The 24,840-nt window shown below is 45.5% G+C and overlaps 1 protein-coding gene across 1 annotated transcript in view; it reads left to right on the top strand.

Moving 5' to 3' along the window:
* LOC144819544 (uncharacterized) overlaps positions 1-24,840 on the top strand; it is a 745,296-nt gene that overhangs the window by 146,649 nt on the left and 573,807 nt on the right. The window contains exon 8 of the mRNA XM_078677385.1: positions 4,638-4,689. Coding sequence (XP_078533511.1) covers positions 4,638-4,689 — 52 coding nt within the window. The remainder of the gene's footprint in view (positions 1-4,637; positions 4,690-24,840) is intronic.

Here is a 24,840-nt window from a genome sequence, read left to right as displayed (position 1 = left end):
CTGCACAAAGACGGGCAACGGTTAGACCCCCACAACCACAGATTGTTGTGTAGTCGCACATTATCAGGCCACCTATATCAACACCTGGTTGATTGCAAGACACCCAATACACAAAAACAAAGTCGTCTAAAATGCCGTTTAATTCACTAGATAATTGCAGATGTCAATTTCTCTAGGAACAGATTAAATGAGGAGGAGACGATTCTTCCTTCTTGAACCATATTACAGTTAGTACTAAAAGAAAACAAAGAGTGGTTCCACAACACACGTTTAACAGATTAAAGGAGCAATTCACTGGTAGTCCTGTTGTCAATCTAGTCAAAAACAGGGTTCCTTATCCTGGGTTCACTACGACATAAATAGTAGTCTTATACCAACATGAGGGCGTTTGTAACGGCACAGGGGGTTACAATGTTACACCAGTTACCAAATTTACAAATTTGGTAACTGGTGTAACATTGTAACCCCCTGTGCCGTTACAAACGCCCTCATGTTGGTATAAGAATACTATTTATGTCGTAGTGAACCCAGGATAACGAACCCTGTTTTTGAATAGATTGTTGACCCAATTCTTTTCCTGCTAGAAAGGGTAGCTCCCAAAAAACTTTTCTGTTGTCAATCTAGGGCACAGCCGATAGTTACAACTTGGTTGGGGGTTTATCATGTAAGCTAGATATGTTCATTACAGAGAAGATGATTGTTCACTAAAGTAAAGAAAAGTGCGAAAGGGAATAATACAAACGGCTATATTACGCCCCATTTTTATTTATTTAATTATTATTATTATTTTTTTTTTTATATATTACGCCCTGCCACCTTGTTTGTGTGCTGCTTGTTACTGTCATCCATGTGGAATTGTTCCTTATCACCGTCATAAGACCATTTCTTTGGTACAATCGAGAGTGGTGTACCTACTGGTTATTCCCCTGTTTTTTACGGGCTTCTACATGTATTGTTTCTCTTCCTTTTACTTGCTTTGCCCAATGGCCGACCCACAGACAGGAGCAAGGTGAGCTTTGGTGACTCTGCAGAGGCAGGAGCCGTACGAACTCTGGCAGGATCCTGAGACAGGACAGGCTTTTGTGGGTACCTGTATATCCTTTTTTGCAACTCCAGAAAAACTACTGGGTACCCCAATGCCTTGTAAGTGTGTTGCGCCATTGAAATTGAATCAAGCGCGGCTATCCTACGCCTCATAATTCACTACTTTCACATTTTAGTACCGTCCTAAATGTGGGGTGGCACTAGTTACACTGCTTGCTACCCTCTTCAGTGGGTGCTTTGCTTCCATTGGTAACATTGACGCTGAAAATCTTGCCCGACATCCCACAGCTGTGCTGCAAGCCTTTGCAGTTTGTGAACGTTGTACGGCATTACAACGCGGGCTTTTACCCCGCATGCCATTACAACGCAGTTTTTACAACGCAAGTCGTTACAACGACTTGCGTTGGGGGGCACTGGATAGTGGAATAGTTTCATTTTCTATTCCAACTCCAGCCCACGTTGACAGTAGGGAAGGTGTTTGATAGAAAATTAAACTATTCCCTATCCTACAGCGCCCTCCAGCGTTGTAATAGCAGTGCGGGGTAATTCCCGCGTTGTTATGGATGTTTCCCGTTTGGGAACAATCTTGGATGTCAACTGTGGTTACATCAATTTCCCTGAACTGCTTGCCTTGACGCTGTGAAGCTGCCTAGGATCAGACTGAAGTCCAACTAGGGCAACTACTGCTCTCCATGACATCACATAAACTGGATCTTGCCCTGACTTTTTTACGATGATCCATTGCTTTCAGGTGTTCTAGTCCAATTAGTTCAATATTGTAAAACCAAGACTACGTTATTCATATTATGTTATCAAATAAAAGGTCAGGACTGAAAACACTGTTCACGATGAAATGAACTGAGATCAAATTGATACTCCCTGGATTGTGTCCAGTGACCCAACACTAGAACCACGAGATTCCATCGATATGACTTGAAACTTAAGGCTTTTTACTAAGTGGTTTTGGGAACATAATACGCTTTATGGCTTGGTTGCAGATATTATATTATTGGTTAAGACCTAGTAAATTACCTTCCCTGTATCCCTATCTTGTGAGAAATAAGGAAAAAGGCAGGTATATAGGTGTCTACAAGATATATTAAATGTTCTGTCTAGTACATACCCTTTATCTCCTAGAGTGTGGGTCCTAAAATGCACAACAAAACTGCTGATAACCTAGGAGTTCCAAGATTGGCACATTTTTTGTGATCCCTCCCACTAGTCTAACGTTTCTACTCTAAAGATCCAGCATCTCATTTAAAGTCAATCTGTAATAGGAAACCAAATAAAAATAAGTGGGTTTCCAGACCAACCATCTCTCGGGTTCCCCCACCTTATCAAGAGGTGGGTAAGCTGCTGAGTTTACTATGGTAAACACAAGGAGATGATGGACGGAGCGCTGAAACTTTTCAGACACTCACCCCCAGTCACAGATCTAGGTTGAATTTATCATCTTTCTATAGCTCACTTTGCCACTCCAGTTCAGACCCAGCTAAATGCAGATCAGTCTTGACCCTGTGTCTCATGGGAACAGTCCAGCCCGAACTGAGGGGATCTTGCAATAATTAAAGAAAGGTTTAACACAGTTAATCCTGAATGATCATGAGTAAGGTAACTTCAAGCTGCCTGTCATACTCTTCTTTGAAACAATTATCTTTATTAAGTACAAATATTACTTGCATTGGTTTCCAGCCCAAGCATTAGAAGACTGGAAGAATTCCTTTAAATTGAGGTTTTGGGAACTGCCCGTGACTGTGGATGTAGGAGGATAAACTAGCAGATTATGGGAGTAGTCCATTTGCCTGCATGGATAAGAAGTAAGTCAGAAGGCATATTCTCCTTTTCAGTACTTACATACCGATATCAGAGGATAGTCTAATGAAGGTCTTGCTAAAGTAGAGGGGAGTAAATCGAGCAGGCGGTGTCATGAAGACAGGACAGCCTGAAATAAATGATAATCCTGTGTTATGCACCCATTGAGGAATTCAAAATAATCGGGAATCTGATTTGCAAACACATTTTCTGTCATAAATGTACATTTATGGCTTCAAAATGGCTTAATTGTCATCTGTCAAGAGTTCAGAAAATGATTCCTGAGAGGACTTAAAAAGTCTGCAATAGTAAACCCAATGCAAGTGGTGGGAGGAGTAGATGAAGGCAATTGGTTTGCCTTGAAAGTCTGTGAATGCCTACAGTCTTGAGAGTTAATCAGTTTTCACAAACTATGATCTGACTCTTTTTCGATCTGGGAATTATCAAAGTTTTACTCCATCAAAGGGTTGATGGAGGGTAGATCAAGTTAAAACTTGAGGGGAATGAAAGAGAATGAAATTCTCTGAAGAAATAAATATTTTCACCAAGAAAAAAATAAAGAATGCACAATTCCATATTGGCTGCCTTTCCCCAGTGCAGAGCTTTATATTATGTACAATTATGCATTAGTGAAATGGGAGCCTGGGGAACGTCACATGATATTTCTAATGGCACACCTGAAGACCTGTACCTGCTCAGATTTTTCAGGGACTCTGAGAATGTTTGTGACATCCCAAAAGTAGTAAATCCACACCCGGTTGTAGGACTACTACTTTGGGTGCAGATTTACTGCTTTTCTTGGTGAGTTGGGCACCTAGAGCCTGATTACGATACCAGGCGGTCAGACCACCGGCTGGTATTACGGCAGTCAGGAGACCGTCAACAAGCATGAGGTGTCCGACTGCCGTATTTCCATTTGACTGCTGGGCTAGTGGTCAGAAGTTGTCAGTACCACGGTGCAGGCCATAGGAATATGCTGCATCAGATGTCTCCGCTGTGCAGCACCTTCAGCATGTCATTGCACTGTGTGCCATGCACCATGTCATGCATGGCACACAGTGCACACATGACAATGCTAAGGTAGGGCGTCACTACATTTGCCCCCCGGCCGATGTTGCTATGAGCGCCAATGCCTGGGGACCCCCTTGTTGCCTTTCCAGCAATATTTTCATGGCAGGGTCCTTGACGTGAAAAGGTTGCCAGAAACCGCAATGGTAAACATGACGGCTGGGCCTGCATCGCACCGCCGCCGTTCTGGGACACCCTTCCGACCGCCACACCATTGGGATCTATGATCCTGGCGGAGGCTGTAGTGTTGTGTCTGGCAGCTGTGGGTCCGACTACCAGTATCATAATACCGTGGTCGGACGAAAGAGCTGTCAGTGGTCAGACTGCCACCAACAGTTTGTCGGTGGTCCGACTGATGACATCGTAATGAGGCCCCTAGTCTTTTTCTGTGCGAGAAAGGAAGTAGGAAGCACTATACAGCATGTATACTGTGTTTAAGGTATTTCATATGGTTTATCATCCCTTTCAAAATTAGTCATCTTGTGCACCGATTTTTACATGTTTATAAATCCAAATTTGCTAATGTATGCTGTTATTGTTGTTATATATCAACAAGCAGGTCAACAGTTTCACAACATTTGTTATTTCATTAAGGAATGCTGTTTTTGTAAAACAGAGCACTTTTAGTGCACATTTGTACTATATTTTGGAAATATGTATACAGAGAAATGCTATTTTATGATTGATCAATAAATATCATACTTTTCTTTCAGTATCTCACAACTGGATTCCTGTCAAAACCACAGGTCCTGCCCCTGATGCCAGGTTAGTAATGAGAAATAACATTCATATAGCTTGCCTGTTTTATGGAATATGTGCTGAGCAACTAGACCCTCCACTGTTATCTAATTTGATGATCACTCAAAACAACCCCCATCTAGATCCAAGCAACCTGTGAGAGCTTACTTTAAGCACAGGACAGAAATTACGGTTTCATCTCTTCATGTAAAGTGGATTTACTCTGTAATCATACACAATAAATCCCCCCATGTAATTATGACGCTTAGAGAGACCAGAGGGCCAATTTCACATAATTTAGTATCTCTCAGCCACAGGGTTTTTCAAATGAGTGTGTCAGGAACTCGTAAATCTCCACATAAAAGAGTCAGGGCCAGCTCTACCAGACCACAGCCAATGAATAACAGCAACACAAGCCTTACAGAATTACTGACAAGATGGGGGTCAGTGACTCACACCAGGACATCCTTGCATCTCCAAGGAATTATGTACCAAGTCGCTGAAATGAATACGTGATCATTAGAATCTCAGTAATACCAAAGAATGAAAGAAATACAACACATGGTAAAATACAGGAAAATAATATACTCTGATATCTCTGTTGCATATCATTTGCGCAGTCTCCAGAGCAAGAACCATCCCTAGTCCCTCCAGATGATCGCAGTTCCAAAATGTCTGCATTCAAAGTTTCAATGGATGAAGAATGTGAATGCAACAAACTCGTGTCCAGTTCAAAGAAATATAATTATGGAGAAATGAATGGAAAATAAGCAAGCCGTTAGTGTACACAAATCTACATAGCAATTCCTACCAGATACTACAGCCAAAGCAATGATTCACATTCTGGTAAAGAAGCCAGCAGACGGTAGAGTCATCACACAAAAAGAGCAAAGAACAGGTAGTGCCAGCAAAACAGCAGAGGCATGATGGAGCATTTCAATCGGTGTGAAGGATTTATATACAGCCTGCTAACCGAACGTCCTATGACCATCAGAGGACGTCTCTGCCTGGTGGGAAATGCTGTTCCTGATGCTGCTGGCATAACTTTCTCTAGCGTCAGATAACAACATTCGGTGATGATCAGTGTAATTCCTGAAATGAAAGTATAAACATGGGTAGTGATGGTGCTCTGGAAGCCTATTCAGGTGAGGAATTCCATCACCTCTTATGTCACACATTCGCACATAGAAAGGTCAAGCACAGTGAAAACAGAAATGTTGTTTAATGGAGCATTGCTTAATAAAGAGGTATTATTTGGGATGTATGACAGTACAACGCATGCTTTTACCATGCATGCCATTACAACGCTATTTTTACAACGCATGCCTTTACAACGCATAGTGCTTTGGGGCGCTGGATAGTGAATAGTTTAATTTACTATTCCAACTCCAGTCCCTGTGGATAGTAGGGAAGGTGTTGGATAGTAAATTAAACCTATTCCCTATCCTAGAGCGCCCCCCAGCGCAAAGCATTGTAATGGTTTGCGTTGTAAAAGTTGTGTCGTAAAGGCACTGCGTGGTAAAAGTTGCGTTGTAAAGGATGTTTCCCATTATTTGATAATGGGGCGTGCTTGCAGTTTCAGTGAGAGCGCCCCATCCATCGGTAAACATTCCAAGACAGGGTGTTCTTGAAACTCGTCCCCCTGTGACACTGATTCTTAAATATTGCCGTGGGGCTGGGCAGAAATGTAGCAATTATTCAATCTGAAGGACTGACCATGCGACTGGTACTTTGCAATCATTCACAGTTATGAATACATTTCTATTCAAATGAAATGTAAGCGAAGCCTACATGCGGAGTGCACTGTTCCTAGAGAGAAAAATTCTCACAATTTCTCACAAATTTCGTATTCTAAATAATATGTGATCAGCCTTTTTCTTTTTCCAAGAAACACATTTATTTACAAAAGGATATATTCTGACCTGTAACCATTATTTTCAATTGGTTCTGGTTCGCTGACAGAATTTTTTTATACAAGACAAAAACTTCTTTTGAATGCCTTAGTTTTAACTGTACATGACTTTTCAACATAAATGTATGTAACCACTCATAGTGTTCCTTTGTACATAATCATGTAGAAACGTTACATCATTTCAATACTCGGTCACTAGACTTGCGAAGAAGCGTCGCCCTATGCATTTCGGGAAGCCCTGTTCCCTTCTTCGGGGGCGAGTGTCTTCAACCCCGTTATTGAGGGCTATATGTATTTTTGCATTCATCAAGTCTGTTCTAGCTCCAACGTGCTCGCGGAGATATGACACAAATAATCCTTAGTGCCTCTTGTTTAAGCAGAATAAACTCTGTGGTGATACAGCTGTTATAAGCCTCTGGTCATCAACCAATATCGGCTATAATCTGTGTCTACTCCTCCAAAACTCAATGCTCGCGTGTTGAAATGATGTAACGTTTCTACATGATTATGTACAAAGGAACACTATGAGTAGTTACATACATTTATGTTGAAAAGTCATGTACAGTTAAAACTAAGGAATTCAAAAGAAGTTTTTGTCTTGTATAAAAAAATTCTGTCAGCTAACCAGAACCAATTGAAAATAATGGTTACAGGTCAGAATATATCCTTTTGTAAATAAATGTGTTTCTTGGGAAAAGAAAAAGGCTGATCACATATTATTTAGAATACGAAATTTGTGAGAAATTGTGAGAATTTTTCTCTCTAGGAACAGTGCACTCCGCATGTAGGCTTCGCTTACATTTCATTAGAGTATTTCACACACTGTGCAGCCAACACAGTCTGCAGAGAGCACCCTTGGTATATAAGCAGATTAATCTTGACACATTGAGTACTAGAGTGCTCCTCTTATTCCCCCTCTTTGGTTACATTTCTATTCACCAATACAGATGAAGCACTGATATAAGAGCTCTCTTCATCATGGTCACCTTTTACCAATCTTATAGTTGGTTGGAATAAGAACAAGGGCCTCACTCTCTTGTGAGATGTTAATCTCTTAGCCCAACACTGAGGATCCTAAAATATTCTGGCAAATTAGGACGATCTACATCTAATGCATAAAGTGAAAGGTCCAACCAATAGGTTCGACAGATGTCTGACACAACATTTAATCCCCACAGTGCTGTAACTGCTCACCCCCTTTTCAAGTTTCTTGGTTTGGGACTGCATTATTATGATTTATTTTAACTTGGCTCAATATGCTAAGAGTGCTTTTAGGAAACTAGTAATCAGGAAAGTCTCTGGAAAAATATCAGTTTCATTAAATGTTGCTATGTCATTTATGGCGTTATCTGTCACATCAACTGTGACATCAACCATGTATCATTCAAGAATCTGTGGACAAAACATTGAGCATGTATTCAACATAGAACTGATATACTATATAAGTGGTAGGTATCTATCGCCACACTTCGCCACCAAGAGCAATTACTCAGCACAACACAATAGACAGTAGACTGCACAACCTCCAACAAAGCTCAGACATTATATCAACTAGCTCACACCATCGTTTGAAAATTTCTTAATAGAGAGAATAGTGCACATCCATGAACTGCATTTAGTAGTGCAGAGCCATATGAATGTGACTTGCACGTAAAAGTTGCTGTGTACTTTCCACTAGATTTCAGATAACATTCAACAGAACATGAGACAGTTCACAAGCATACATGGAACACATCTCAGATATTCCATTCAGTATCACCAAACTCAAAAGAGTACCAATCTTACTGATAAACAGTCGCAACCTCCAATTGAACAAAATAGTCTGAACAACATACAGGCACCCAACATAGTTCTGAGGCACTATATAGTTAACCTCATTGAGTTCTCACAGAACTACACTCCTCACCACATGAACACCAACCAAACAATCACTGTTCGACTAATTCAATGGGATACTGTTCACTCTAACACAACATTACAGTCTCTTACCTCATACCCATACCTCACCTGGCAATGCACATACTAATCATCAGATGACACATACCCAAATTAGTAATGATCTCTAGCTGCACATACACACCCATCACAGACGACTAACAACTACAGTACACTTACAACCAAACATACACAAACAATTCTAACTGCACCACTCTAATGATGATTCTACCTAAGAGAATACAGAATACAGTCAGTAATTGAATCCTTTGGACCAGGATGAGAAGGCACCCAAACACAATAGTGCTCTAAGATGAAAGTGATGAAAATACAGCATTATGCATGTCTTTGTTAATGTAGCATAACATGACATAAGATGTCAGATGTGGCATTGTGTGGGAGGTCATGAGCAGAGCATTGGGTGGATTTCTCATCATAACTGGTGAATTCTAGCGATATTTAGGTACTTCATCATAGCCATAATATCCTATCTACTGATGTTTTGAGGCAATTTAAGTTTAAATGCTAATCATTTTTTCTGAGTTAGGAACCAAAACATCCCTGTGACAAAAGTGTATTCAATGATTTTTTAAAAAAATGATGTGTTTTGTTTTCTGGCAAAAACAAGAACGCACAGTGCATTACCGCGGTGTGTGGGCAGTAGGATTCAACTGTAGGTTTTGGCCTTGGAAATACCCTGACCTAGTCACCAGCCATGGCATACACCCAGCTGTGGCCCGAGTCCGCTGGACATGTTACTCTTCCATGCATAGTGTGATATGGCTGCAAGTGATCTTCTTCAGCCATGCCCTGCCAGGGGCGAAACAAATAACCCCGCAGCCCCCGCGGTGCGGGGGGGACCAGTCTTCAGTGATTGAAGGGGGCCCCTCAGCTCTTGGGTGAAAGCTGTGAGAGAGAGGCTTGCTGGAATCAATCTATCAATCAATCAAGGAATTTGTAGAGCCCACTACATACCTGTGAGGGTCTCAAGGTGCTGGGGAGGGGAGGACACCGCTACTGATCGAAGAGCCAGGTCTTGGAAAGCAAGCCCCTCTGTCTCTAAAGCAGCAGCTGCAGTGTCTGCAGCCTGGCCTGAGCCTCTCGTGCTGCTGACCTTTGACTGAAGAGAAACAAAGTATCAACATACATTGTTTCTCTTCAGTCAGAGCCAGAGCCAGACCAGAAAGAAGATGGGGATGGGGCACCAGAGTTACAACAGGCCTGGGATGTGCATTTAGAGGGATCTCTGTAAGTAGGCCTGTTAACCCAGTGACCAGGGACATCTTAAGGAATTTGGGGGCACTGGGGCAAACAGATTTTGGGGGCCCCTGCTCAGAACAGTTTTTAATTTCTGATCCTGTTTCAGCTCTATTATGCCATCTTTGGCCAGGGCACTGAAAATGCACAGAATTACTAATCCAAATTAAAAAAGTGTTTATTTTTAAAATTCAGGGACATGCTGAATGTTTTCAATATTGTAACACAGCAGCAGCTCACTAATATTATTGCAAATAATCTGTTGAGACCCCTTCCATTTCTCATACATGGGATCTGGTTTTAATCTAAAAGAAAAATATTTATGGATGTTTGATGAAACCTAAACACAACATTTGTCTGCAAAATCCCCTTAATAGACTTTCACACATCACCCACATTAAAATACAATAAAGGTAATCTGTATTTAAAAGAATTTTTATAAAAATTAGTCAAAATCATCAGGGCAAGACTCTGCAGGACAGTACTAGCTCTGTAAGGGGGCCACTTTCTGGCATCGAGAGCACCGCACAAGTAAGTATTTTCTGCTTCCTGCAGACTGCACATGACAAAGATTTCCCCATTGCCCTGCCTCCCTGCACACCCTGAGCCCACCCACCCCCTGGTGCCAGCACAGCCTGGCAAGCCTCGGACCCTGCACATCAGACCCAGCCCACACCGAATCCAGGAGCCCCGAGCCATGGCTCGCGCACAGTGTGTCTCCTGCTCCTACAGGGAACAGGAGACACACTGTGCGCCCCAGGCTTAGCTCCACCCTCACTCCCGGAAGGGAGAGGTACTACCCACGCACCCTATGCAGGTCCTTATAAGTAACTAGGAAGTGCCTTTGAGGAAAAACGGAAGATGGCCAATCAACAAAAGCCGCCCTGGCACCAGTTGCAGGGGCACCCAGCTGCTCACTCCTCCTCATCATCCACACGGTTTAATAATCCTACGACCTTCCTGTTACTTGTTCGAAAAAGTTGTTCAGAAGGCAGCCATCCAATCGTTGGCCTCTCTGTAGAGCACACAGAGCAATTGGTCACTATTCCAGTTGCCATTTTTTGTAATGTTTGCACTGGAGATACACAGCTATCTAAAGGCATATAAGGCAAAATAAAATACAGTGTTTATAGATAAGTGGGTGCGTTGTGTGTTTGAGCGATTAAAACACTCTGAAGATCACTACAGCTTCCACAGGTCCCACAATTTCAGAATATTAAAAAATCAATCGTAAATATTTACAGCAAAATAATTGCTGATACTTATTTATCTTGAAGAGCTAACGATCATTGGTAAAGCCAATAGTCCTGGATGATTTTAGGAAAAATCGGAGAGGAACAAAAATACCGATTGGTTGGCACACTATCGGAATCACAGAAATGTAGTTTACTTCTTTAAGCCACACCCTTAATTACATAGACCACCCCGTTTCAGACACCCCTGCTTTTTTGCAACCCACATAAAGCCCTTGTCATTGGCAACAAGAAGACTCCACATGGGACTGGCTGCATCATTCTGTATTAGGCCGGTCCCTACACATTCTTCTGCTGTATCTCGATTCTTGTACGTGAAGTCTTTTATAGGGCTTCGCAACCCACTTAATCGGCTCTAGTTAGGGTGACCAACTGGCATGGGTGCAAATTCAGGACAATGAGTGTAAAAATTCAGGACAAAGGGTCAAAATTCAGGACAAAAATTCAGGACAGAAAGTCGAAATTCAGGACAAAAGCTACGTTTTACAGACACATCAGAGGAGGTTGTTCAAAAGTATATCAGTAAGTAAATCGACAACCACTTTAGTACAAGTGAAAATACGTTTATATTAGGTTGAGACAATTGTGCACATCATGGTTTTTCAGTATGCGCAGCTTTGAGCAAATGTGCAGGTCTTTTTGAGGTAACAAAACCACCCCACCCCACCTTTGCAGCCTCCCAGGGAAACGCATGCTGCCTGGTCCAGCCAGTCTGGTCTTGCAACCACCATCCAATGGTACCCCTCATCTCCACAAAGACCCTCTCTCATGTGTATTTAATTTCTTTTATAGTGCTACTCATCCCAGGTAAGTAGGACAATGTGTTGGGTGCATTACCAAGTGTTCGAGGGTAACATCACCTCATCAAGGAAACCGCTTGTTTGCGGCGTCCCTCAGGACTCGTCCTTGAGCCCGACGCTGTTTAATGTTTATATGGAGCCACTAGCTGGGATAGTCCGCCCATTTGGAATAAAAATCATCACCTACGCGGACGACACCCAGCTAGTGGTGGCCCTCAAGCAACTGGAATCCAACCCTGACAATTTTATAACTTGTTTGGAACAGGTCTCCAATTGGATGACCATGTCACACCTCAAACTGAACAGTGAAAAAACCGAGCTAATGCTCTTAGGTAATCCTTCCCCCACTGCTCTCAAACTACTCTGGCCCTCCTCACTCGGTTCTCCCCCTGTGCCTAAAGACAAAATTAAGAGCCTGAGCATTTGGCTCGATAAAACTCTTAATTTTAATGCCCAAGCCACCAAACTATCTGCAATCTGCTTCGGCCTGCTCAGGCTATTGCGGAAGATCCTCCCTGTGCTGCCTTTTGAAGCTAGGAAGATCATGATCCAGGGACTCATTCTTTCTAGATTGGATTTCGGAAATGCCCTGTATTTGGGTGCTCCCCAGTCTACCTTGAATATGCTACAGACTGTACGGAATTGTGCAGCTAGCACACTGCTCCAAATTCCACGTCGCTCTTCGGCTAAGGCCGGAGTGAGGAGCCTACATTGGTTGCCAGTCAGGCGGCAAATCGAATTTAAGTCTCTTTGTACCATCCATCGAGAATTCTGGAAAACTGGCCCGCCTATCAATCATTCCCTGGTCACCCCATATCTTCCTGCAGTATAGCTTGGATCATCGACCGCTTTCCGAGCGATGGTTCCTAAGATCAAAAGGGCTAGATGTGGAGGCCGAGCCTTCACATATAATGCCGCTAGGCTATGGATCTCCCTACCCCTCTACCTACGCTCAGAATCCAACTTGCTATCCTTCCGTAGGCATTTAAAGACCCTGCTCTTCTCGTACCACGACTAGCCCTTCGGTCCACCCCTCTGGCTTCTAAAATTCTGTTAGCGCTAGGACGCCTCAGGGTAGCTACCGCGCTTTATAACTCTTCTTTCCATTACATTACATTCCATTCCATTACATCACACACATATTATATAGAGACAATGACTCAAATAAATGTGAAAGTCAATGTATAAGAAATTTTACTTAAGATAATGGGCATTTTGAGGTGTAATCATTCTTTCATTCATCATTCAATCTTTCACCATTCATTCTGTCTGTTCATCTGTGTGCCCATCCATATCACTATTCAACCATTTGCAAACGTATCCATCATCTCTTCCATCCATCCATCATTCCACTCATCTATACCTCCATCCACCCTTCCACTCATCCATCCATTCATTCTTTCACCCTATCCATTCATCCATCCATTCACTCATCCATCTAGCCATTAAACCTTTCACCCATCCAGCCATACTTTCACTTACTCATTCATCCACCCAGTCACTCATCCTTCCACCCATTCACCCTTTGTCACCCACCCATCCTCCCTTTCTCTCTCCACCCCTTTTCACGTAGTAATCCATCCTTCCATCCACCCATCCATCCACTCATGAATCTATCCATTGACCCTATCACTCATACATCCTTTCACTCATCCATCCATCCTTTCTCTCATCCATCCACCCTTTCACTTTGTCACTCATCTATCCATCCTTTCTCTCATCCATCTACCCTTTTACTCCTTCACTCATCTATCCACCCTTTGGTCTATTTACCCTCCCTTGCACTCACTCATCCAGCCTTATATCCACCCTTTAACTCATCCATCTATCCTTTCACTTATCAATTCATCAATCCTCCCATCAGTTCACTCATCCATCCACCAATTCACTCACCTATCATCCACCCTTTCACTCATCCATCCACTCATCCATCCATTTTCCCGTCGATCTACTCTGCTACCCATACATCCATGTATTTACCTTCTCTCATCCATCCGTCCACTCCCTTATCTGTCCATCCTTTCTCTCATTATCCATTCATTTGCTCTTTCATTCATCCATTCACCCTTTCACTAACCCATCCATCCAGCCATTCACCCATCCCTTCACTTACTCACTTTTTCACATTACTTATGAGCAGAGCCTTTGTCTGCAGAGTTGCAGACAGAAGGGGCCCATCAAGTGCTTAACCCCTGCTGTAGTTCCTAAAGCAAGGGGTGGGACGGGGGAGGGCTCACTATACCCCTGTACATGGGCAATCCAAAAAAGATGAAAGTCATGAGTCATGCATGAAGCACAGTACCAATGTGACATGGTGTTTTTTTTCAGGGTTTTAAGTGGGAAGTAAAAACTGGGGGGTCTCTCCAAAGGGGGTGTTCGATGTAACTAAGGACAGGGCTTAAAACAACTAAGCTAAAAATCTGTGCTTAGCATAGTGTGCCGGCCAACACAACAAGCAGAGTTACACCTACAAGCCAGAACTATTGACTTTGTCAATGGTTGTCAGTTGCATAAAATAAAAAAGCAGCAACCATGGCTTTGTTGAATATAACACTGAAAATGCGTCCGTTTTAAAATGATGAGACAGTGAAAGACCCATAACCTTTATTTTTTTTTACTTGTTTCACCGCCTTCTTTTTGTGAACCTGATTCTTGTGTAGCATCATGGAGGTTTTTGTGCATTTCATCCACCTCACTGAATACCCTGCCCTAGACCGAGGCTGCAGGAGGCTCACCACATGTAGTAAGATTACAGACTGTCCCATTGTCATTCTGTATGTGGCAATCAGCCCCATACAGAATGACAATGGGTGGTTGGGGCTTGCCTTGCACTCAGTGCGCTCAGAGGATGAGTGTGTGGCAGCCCCATCAGGGAGGTGAGGCTTCTGGCAGGGGACAGTGATGTTTCCCAATGCCCAACACTACGGACAAAAGGCGCCTGTAAAAGGGATCGTCATGGACAACGGACGTGAGATGCAAATGACACCCTAGCTCTAGTTGAGTCAAGCGGATCACGTTTCTCTGAAAGTATATGCATTCTCTCTTTTTACAGAGCACAAAACGGAAGGCCAACCTGTTAAATGTGTATAGATTTAGTCATTATTTTGTAAAACGCAAGCACACAGCAGCTTTTAGTTATTTAGGCTCCGGTCTCCTTTTAGTTGTTTAGGCTCTCACAATACAAAGAAGGGTGCTTGATATATTTATTCACTAGCTCTGATATATTGTGCCATTGGTGGGGTGTCACATAATTTATTTTTTAAAAGGTTTTATAATTGCAAAGTTTGGATCTGTTCACAATATCTATCAGATAGATATACAATCTCCTCTTCATCAGGCCCTTAGGCTGGTTTAATGTATAGTAAGTTTACAGATAGGCCATGTCACCAGGGGCACCCTATTCAGGGCCATCTATTCCTTTTACAAAGCATTGTCATTTGGAATCTATCTATCTGGCCAGAATAGAGAAATAAGGATTTACATAGAGAATAGAGAAATAAGGATTTACATTTTAAGGATTGTATATTGTATGAATGTTTGCAATGAAGGCAACCGAGTAAAGTTTTTCAGAGCGTACATTGCCAGGATGAATATATTTATTGCACAAAAGTGGCTGACACAAAAAGTTTCTGTAAGTAAACAGTTCTTATCGGCATCCACTTTGCCTCTGCTCTTCATTTTGATCTACCTGCCATGGGTCGCAAGGGGAGTGCCAAGGGCCGCAAGGGGATGGCTATGGTCGCAATGGAAGTGCCATTGGTAGTAAGGTGTCGCAGGAGCGATCCCTGGTAACTTCTAAATGATAGTCCATGGCTGCATCCTTCCTCTTGGTACTTTTCATTGACTCCGGCCTCTGCTGGAGTGCCTCTCTAGGAGCCCCTGCCTCGCAGCTAGCACTGACCACTACAGAAGAGCACAAGCCACCAACCTCTGGACAGCCCAGGATGACTAGGTGTCCAGGATTCGCCAGGACAGTCCAGGTTTTTCACGAGCTGTCCCATTAGATTTCAACAATTTTAGCACATGTCCTGGTTTTCAGAGAGGGTCGACTAAAGATAGATAGAGGCACGTTTTCGTGTGTTTCATGGGCAGTATGGCGGGTCGCTGGCCTGAGAGCTCTTGACTGGCACGGAGAATGGGGGGCCCCTCCCTGCACTTTGCAGGGGGGCCCCCTCAAGTTTCGTTACGCCACTGTGCCCTGCACTCACTTGATGTGACAAGTGAAAACCTATTCCTTGAACCATTCTTTGATTTTTGCAGGTGTTTAACACTCTTGTAAAGTTTCTAAGCAGGCAGTCACTGTCGGCAAAGGGTTTGATGGCACAAAATTCATGCTTGAATGTCTTCAAATCTAACAAAAGGGACGTGCAAGTAATAGAATGTTCATCAAATTCTGTCATCTTCAACGAAGTTACGTAGTTCTCATTTGACAGACCATAACAACTTTAATATTGTTCCACCAACTGCATTTCCAGGTCGATTTCACCATATCTCTGTGGATGGAAACTACTTTACAGACTATAGATAGTCCAAACAATTTACTCAAGGCTGCTTAAGATTGGGAAATTAATTGAGGACTCCAGACCGAGATGGTTCTGGAAGTTAACTAATGCACCCATACACTGTGTTGCAAGAAGAGATCAGTTATATGTGAAGGAGTGGGTGACACCTTTATTGACAAAAAATGGACCATCTTGAGGAAATGATCCCCTCTCACCCAGATAACATGGTGTTCATGGCATGGGGGTGTTTCTGCAAAGAAGTCCAAAAAGATCCCTGTCCAAAATGCTGTATGGATAGGCACATGGCATAGTAAACCCTTTTGTCTCATTTAGTTACTCAGTTATATTCCAGAGGTTTTTACATACTAATGTGCATCGTGCATGAAACATGTACACCAGAGATATTGTTGGACGTGATTCAGAGTTTTAAGTTCACTGCAGAGGCCCTTGAGGTGATGCCCGCATCTGATTCCTATTGTTGTAGATGCCTGGTAGATAAGTCAATGTAAACCATCAATGTGCGGTTAGGTCGTGATTAAACCCCCATCTTTTTCTAAGGGCCTAGCATGGTCTTATGCACACGATAATCAAATTGAGTGGTCTCCTAGGTCTGATGAGAATGATCAGCCCCTGGTGTAACTAAACTTGATGTATGGGTGCCTGCAGTTTAGCCTCCCGAAGAAACTCTCTCTCTTTTACCTGCGAACGAAGGGGACCACCATAGGATGTCCTTTTGCCCCGGAGATGGCGGTCCTCTTCATGGCCCAATATGAGGCACAATTTATTTTTGACAACAATCCCTTCTCGCACAATGTCAAGCAGTGGATTCGCTATATTGATGATGTCTGGTGAATGTGGTCTGGCCCAGTTGAGACTTTTGGAGAGTTTCTTCGGGTGGCTAAACTGCAGGCACCCAGACATCAAGTTTAGTTACACCAAAAGTAAGACTAGACTCACATTCCTGGACGTGGAAGATGTCCCAAAAGAAAAGGTACTGACAGTATCATTACAGCAAAACGCAACAGACAAGAACACAATTCTACATTATAATAGTGCACACCCTAAGAGTTTAAAAGACAACTTACCTTATGGCCAACTGCTACGTATTCGTAGAAATTGTTCAACAAAAAAAGACTTTGACCAACATGCAGGGAAATTCTGTGATCAGATGTCAGTCAGAGGTTATCCAAAGAAAATATTAAAACACGCAAGGAAGCGAGCATGGTTTACACCACGGGAAACATTGTTAGAAAAAAAGACAAAACCACCATTAGAGAGATTGGTATGCGTTTCAACATTTGGTTCGGACACAAATAAATTCAAACAGATAGTGCTAAAAAATTGGCATTTACTTGAGAATTTGGAATGTCCATTCCCTAGGCCTTTATTCTCAATGAAAAAGAGCAGGAGTATAGGCCAGGAGATTGTCAGGTCTGACATCTTTCCGAAAGAAGCAAAAAAAGACATGCGTAGTCAATGTGGTTTAAAACCAGTGGAGGGCCACCATAAGTGCGGCAATTGTGTTGCTTGTGATTCCACAATAGAGGGCACTGAGTTTTTGCACAGAGAGGTTAAATGGAAGCACACAATGTTCACTAATTGTAAATCTAAGAACGTTGTGTATGCGATTATATGCCCTTGTGCCAAATTGTACATAGGCAAAACAAATCAACAGATTAATCAGAGGATAACACAACACAGGTCCTGGATAAAAAAAAAAAGGTGACAACTGTTCCAATGGTAGAGCACTTTATGAAGGCAGCTCATTCAGAACGGGATTTGAAATGGTCTGTGTTAACTGCATTGAATTTATCCAAGAATTTGGCAGATGTGGAGTCCCTATTGTTGAAAAAAGAAGCATATTTGATTATGCCATTCAACGGTGTTCAGTTAGGATTAAACTAAATATCAGAAGTCTCGAGGATTTGATATAACTTTGATATAAAATATTAGAGACTGACATGCAATTGTAACCTGATTTGTGCATTCAATCGTAATCTGTAGTGTGCATCCAATAAGTTGAAATGCAAATAATTCGCGATCATGCTTAGGTTAAATAGAATATAATATTAGTGATGGTCAAAATCTCAAAGGGTTCGTGGTATCTACTATTTATGATAAATATCAAATCCAAAAAATAACTAAGTAAATATAGGGTGCCGTGATCCAAGCTTGTAGTAGGCTATGTAATGTTTGATATACTACAATTCCCGGCAGCCCCTGACGGTCTGTTCCGCATGCGAATTTGTTATCATTCCGAGTACGGGTGAGATTACCAAAAAGAATTTTAAAGATCACTAAAATAGGTCCTGCCATGATGGTAGGTAATATACGGGTACAGTTATATTTATTTTTCCCACGAGTAAGACACTGAAGTAGTGACGTAAGTAGGATTAGTACTACAATTCCCAGAAACATCAGCACGATTAGATCCCCTTCCGGGTGGCTGATATTCACAGCGCCATCCATTACGAAATTGTTTGGTAGCGTAAGGAGAGACGTTCACTTTGAGGAACGAAAAGGTGAGCGTAGAAATGGATTGCCGCTTAATAACCAAACTGGCATAGTCAAAGAAGGGCTGTTTTTTTTTTTCAGAACAAAATTTTATTGGATTTTAGCAGTTGACAGAGTGTAAAAGGAACACTGTTCCCTTAGTAGCAGAGAGACAGTGAACATACAAAAGTGATAAAGTTTAAGATATTCTATCAACACATCCCTATTTTCACCCCCTGCGTCCCAACCCAGTTACCACCCCCCACCCTGCACGGTGTCTACATTGTCCAGAAACAGGAGCCTAACCATCAAAACAACAGCGTGTGCATCAGTTCACCCAGGGGCAGTATGGACGTGGTCCGTATCAGCGGCTCGTGGCGCTGGAGGGTCCAGTAAAAGGCCCCTGTAGTCCGCCCATCTCTTCCAGATCCGGTAATGTTTTCCGGGGCAGCCCCTGGCCTCAAATACCGGGCGTTCTAGTCCCATGTTAAAATCCATGCCCCGTTTCCACACCCCCACCAATGGAGCTTTGGGGGCCTTCCAGGCTTGGGCTATATCCCTTTTGGCCACCGTAAGGCCCAGGAGAAGCAAGTGACGTTTGTGTATGTTTCCCCCACTTGTTCCATAACATGAAGGAGGCCCAGCTTCGGTGTGCGAGGGAGTTCCCATGTCAACACTTCCTCCAGACAGTCCCACACTCCGGTCCAGAATCTCTGCAACCACACACATCCCCACACCGTATGTAAGAAGGAGCCTATCGCACTTCCACACCTCAGGCAATCCGGGGAGGCTATCAGCCCCGCATTCCACAGTCGTTCCCTCGTGTAATACGCCCTATGCAGGTATTTAAATTGGATGAAGCGCAAGCGCACCGCTATCGCTGCTCCCCTAGGGGCCTCCAGAGCTTCTCTCCAGTCTTCTTCTTCCAAATCTCCCAACTCTCCCTCCCAGACCGCCCGCAGTTTATCAAGAGAAGGGGAACAGTGGGTAACCAATGTTTGATATATGTTTGAAATTTTCTTTGTTTCCAATTCCCCCATAAATATCTTAGCCTCCAGGGGGCTGAATTCCGGCAAGGACGTTAAGTCCGCTATTGCGGGGGTTAGGGCGTGTCGGAGCTGTAAATACCTGAAGAATTGGGATTGGGGCATGCCGTATTCATCCCGCAATGTCTGAAAATACTTGAGGACTGAGCCTTTCATAACGTGGCCCAGCGCCGAGATGCCAATAGCGTCCCAGCCCTCGAAGCCCCGCAGGGAAGCCAAATCCGGTAACCTCCCATTGTGCCACAGCGGGGTTTCCCCCGTTAATCTGTTCCACCATCCCATACGGCGGAGAGCGTCACGCCACACTTTGAAGACCACCTGAGTGACCATCGGGAGTCTTTTCCGGATACTTGCCGAGTACAAGACTGTATGGAGCGTGTCCGGGTCCATCATATACCTCTCTAGGGCATAGGCCGGGTCACCTCGGTCCCCGTACCACCATTCGTTGAGAACTAGGAGGTGTGACGCTTGATAATAGGATTGGACATCAGATGTGGCCTGCCCCCCACAGTAGGTCGAGAGGAAGCAGGTGCGAAGTGCCACTCTCACTGCTCCCCCAGTCCACAGGAACCGACCCAAGGCAGAGTTCACCTGCCGAAACCACTGCGTCGGAATAGGGTACGGGTGGTTCTGTAATTGGTACAGAATACGGGGCAGAGCTACCATTTTACCATAAACATTCAAGGGCATCCTGGACCACATCTGCATATCCGACCGTATCCTGTCCCAAACCGGTACTATATTGCGGGACCACGAGACTCCCGGCACATCTGTTACAAATACGCCTAAATATTTAAGGCCTCCCGCTGCTTCCTGAAGGGCCGATGCCCAGGGACCCAGAGCTCCCCCAGCGCCCAGGACCCACAATTTCGATTTCTGCACATTGAGCGTAAGACCGGATACCTCACCAAAGATGCGCATTATATCCAGGACCCTTGGCCCCGATTTATTGAGGTCCGTAAGAAAGAAAAGCACATCGTCGGCATAAAGCGCGATTCTGTCGGACGGGCCCCCTACCCATTCCACTCCTCGCAATTGGGCGTCTATCCTCACCCAAGCCGCCAGCGGCTCCATTGCCAAGGCAAACAGATATGGTGAAAGAGGGCATCCCTGCCGGGTGCCTCGACCTATAGGGAATGAGCAAGAGACTGCCCCCGCTACCCTCACCGCCGCTGTCAGGTCCGTATATAGTAAGTGAATGTAAGACAGAAAACGCGGGCCTAAATTGAGTCGAAGAAGGAGCGCTCGAAGGTACGGCCAACTCAGGGAATCGAACGCTCTATCTATGTCCGCTAGCAGGAGGGCAGCGGGGATGCCCGCCGCCCGCACCGCCTCCACTACCAAGTGCGCGCGCCGTATGTTATGTCTCGTTGCCCTGTGGGGCATGAAGCCTGCCTGGTCCGGATGGACTAGGTCCGTAATGTATGGGAGAAGACGGTTCGCCAAGGCCTTTGCCAGTATTTTCGCCTCAAAATTCAGCAACGAAATCGGACGATAGGACTCCGGGCGATCCTGGGGCCTCCCCGGCTTGCAAAAAACCACGATCTCAGCGTGCCGCCAGTCCGCCGGCAGTCGTCCACGGTCTCTAGCTGCCTCCAGGGCCTTCCTCTAGCGCATCCTCAATTGGAGATGAAACACCTTCATAAATTCACAGGGGAAACCGTTGGGCCCAGGGGCCTTGCCTGCATTCAGTTCACTCAAAGCTTCTCCTAGTTCCTCAGCTGACAGCGGGAGGTCCAGCCGGTCTCGAGCGTCATCCGAGAGTGCCCGGGGCGGAAGGTCCGCTAGGAATTTGTCAATCTCCTCCACCGGGAGGGATTCCCGGGGGCGTATTGTGTTGCATAATATTGAGCAAATGTCTGGGCCAGGGCCTCGGGGGCTATGATAGGGTCACCCGTGTCATCTCGGAGTCCCGGCAGGGACTGGGCTTGATAAGTACCCTGACATAACCTATAAAGCATTGTGCTAGATTTGTCACCCCACTGATAAATTCTGCTCTGTGTAGCGAGCCAAACCTGTCGGGCCTCGTCCAGCAATAAGGAGGTGTACGACCGCTGAAGGTACAGTAACTTCTCCACTGCGTCTCCACTCCCCCCCGATGTGCATTCTGCCTCTTGGCTTTGCACCTGATCCGCCGCTTCCGTTATAGCCAGCTTACGGGCCTTACGATTCACAGCGCACCACGCGATGTCTACGCCCCGAAGCACTGGTTTCAGGGCCTCCCACAGGGTCGTGGCATCCACATCTGGGCCCTCATTCTCCGCCCAGTAACGCGCTATGGCCTCCCTCATGTGTGACTGATAATCGTCGCGCTGTAAGTGCCATGTGGAAAGACGCCAGCGAAACGGTTGTCGCTTCGCACTTAGGCTTAGCGTCAACGTGATCGGGGAATGATCCGACAGACCCCTAGGAAGTATGGAGGTAGAGTCAACCCTCCCTATGCAGGGCTGCGGCACGAACAGGTAATCTAGGCGAGAAAAGGATTTATGGACTGCAGAGACAAATGTAAATTCACGACTACATGCATGTTGATATCGCCAGGTGTCAATCCATCCCATCCCCCGCACCATTCTGCTCAATTTTGTAGTGGCATCAGACAGCTGACCCCCCCAGGCCGACAACGGTCCAGTCTCCCATCCATCACGTCGTTCCAATCACCACCTACTATCGTCAACACATGTGGGACTTCAGCCCATACATCAAACAGTCATTCTATCAGTGCTTCTTGCAGCGGGGGTGGAGCATACACACTGCCAAAAACTATGGGCTCATTCCCCAGCCTCCCCTTGATGAAGGCGAACCTCCCATGTACATCCAGCCATTGTGTGTCGTGTGTATACGGGACCCTACGATGTATCAAAATTGCAACTCCTCTGGACCCCCTCGTAAACCCAGCATGGAACACCTGTTCATACCCGTATCTACGTAGGCTAAGGACTTTAGTGCCCATAAGGTGCGTCTCTTGTAGTAGTAAAACATTCGCTTTTTCATTCTTCCCCAATCGTAAAACCGCACCTCGTTTGATTTTGTCGAGCATCCCTCTTACGTTCCAACTCAAGATGCGTATCGAGGCTCGCGTGAGGTCTGCCCCCTGTCCATCAGCCGCCATCAATGAACCAGACTCTCAAATTGTCGGGCCTCAGCGGCCACACACGCAGACATATCAGCCTCCAGGTTCCTGCAAACACCGTGCGTAAGCTAGTCCCAACTCCCCCCAACATTCCCCCAATCCCCCAAACCCTCCCCGCCCCAACCTGTACCAACGACCCTCCCTCCAACCCCCCACCCCATACCTCAGCAACATTGAAGTACCTGTCGCGGTGCAGGCGATCTCAACCCTCCAACGGGAGGCCCAAGACCCACTACACCAATGGATCCCTCCCAACTACCCACCAGGTATCAACCAACCCCCCCACCCAACACGTGGGGACGAACTCCGGGAGTAGGCCCGCTCTCTTACGAGTGTCTCCCGACCCATGATCCACCCATTAACATGTATTCATGCAGTCAATTGGCAAGTGGCATGTCCAAGAACAGCGCCAGCTCTTCTCCAGCCGTCAAGGCGCCTCATTGACCCTTCAGGCCTACTACCAGAACCAATGTCAATGTGAGAGAGGGTCTCAAGATTTCAAGGGGGAAGAGTCTGTCGCCTCCGCTTCTTCGGCCGTCTCGTCTCGGGGAGGCGGGCGCTTCTGGGAGCGCGACCTCCAGTTGCTTCTGCTACGTGATCTTCTAGGCGTCTTTTGGGGCCCCGCCGTGGACGATGAGTCCGAGCTCCTCCTCGGGGGGGTATTCACCTTGACTCGCACCGTTTCGTCCGTCCACTCGAATACTTCCTCCGGAGAATTGAAAAACTGGGTGCGAGATTGAAAGACCACCTGCAAGCGGGCCGGGAAGAGCAGAGCATATGGAATTTTAAGCTCTCGCAGGCGTGCTTTTGCCGCAGTGAACGACTGTCTCTGCTGCTGGACCAGTTTGGTGTAGTCCGGGAATACTAAGATTTTGTGGTTCTCAAACATTAAGGGGTCCTTGGTGCGAGCTTGGCGCAGGATAACGTCTCTGTCGTGATAGTTGAGCAGTTTGGCAATCACCGAGCGGGGACGAGCCCCCGTGGGTGGCTTGGGAAGAAGTGCACGATGCGCCCGCTCCACAACAAAGCAGCGCGACAGGGAGTCTGGGGGGAGCCATCCCTCCAGCCACTGGGTCAGGAAGGCCTCCATGTTTCCCTTCTCGCAGTCCTCCGGAAAGCCCACAAAGCGCAGGTTGTTTCTTCTGGCCCGCCCTTCCGCATCTTCCACCCGCAGCGCAAGTCCCTTTTGGATCCCTTCCATGGCGGCAACTTTCTTTTTAAGAATCACCACGTCGTCTTCAACCTCCGTGATCCTGGTTTCTGTTTCGGTGATGCGGGCGACTGCATTGCGGAGATCCTGACGGAGCAGGGTCACGTCAGCTCCGACCGCTCCAATTTTCGCGTCTAGCATGTCCCTCGATTGCGTTATCGCCGCCATCAGCGCTGCATTATCTGGTCCAGAGCCCTGAAGACCTCCAGAAGCCCCAGCACCCCCACTGGGCCCCGCGAATGTGTCCATCGGGCCCTGCTTTGAAGTGCCTCCGCTGTTGCCCCCTCTCGTCATATCGTGCGCAGGGCAGTAATATCGACCGTAGGGGAACCCGCGGCCCAGGAGTAATCCTCACTGTTGATGTGTTCTCAGATGATGAGTCTGCCTGTATAGACCGTGGCCCTGCTCACTCTCAAATGTGTCTCACTCTCCGGTGGAGCAGCAGCATACCACCACACGCCCAGAGGTCAGGGGAAGGCGCTGGATCAACGTGGCTGAGCCCGCGCGTCAATAGGGGTCCCCTCTCCGCCTCAGGATCCACTGGAGGCGACCCAAATCCTGTACCGCGTCTCCTTATGCCGCCGGTCAGCCAGATAGCATTCAGATAGCATTCAGGCGCCTGCGAGGGCCCCCTCCTAGT

Source organism: Lissotriton helveticus, chromosome 2_1, assembly GCF_964261635.1.
Source record: "Lissotriton helveticus chromosome 2_1, aLisHel1.1, whole genome shotgun sequence".
Taxonomy (NCBI): Eukaryota; Metazoa; Chordata; class Amphibia; order Caudata; family Salamandridae; genus Lissotriton; species Lissotriton helveticus.
This window is presented reverse-complemented; position numbering and strand designations above follow the sequence as displayed.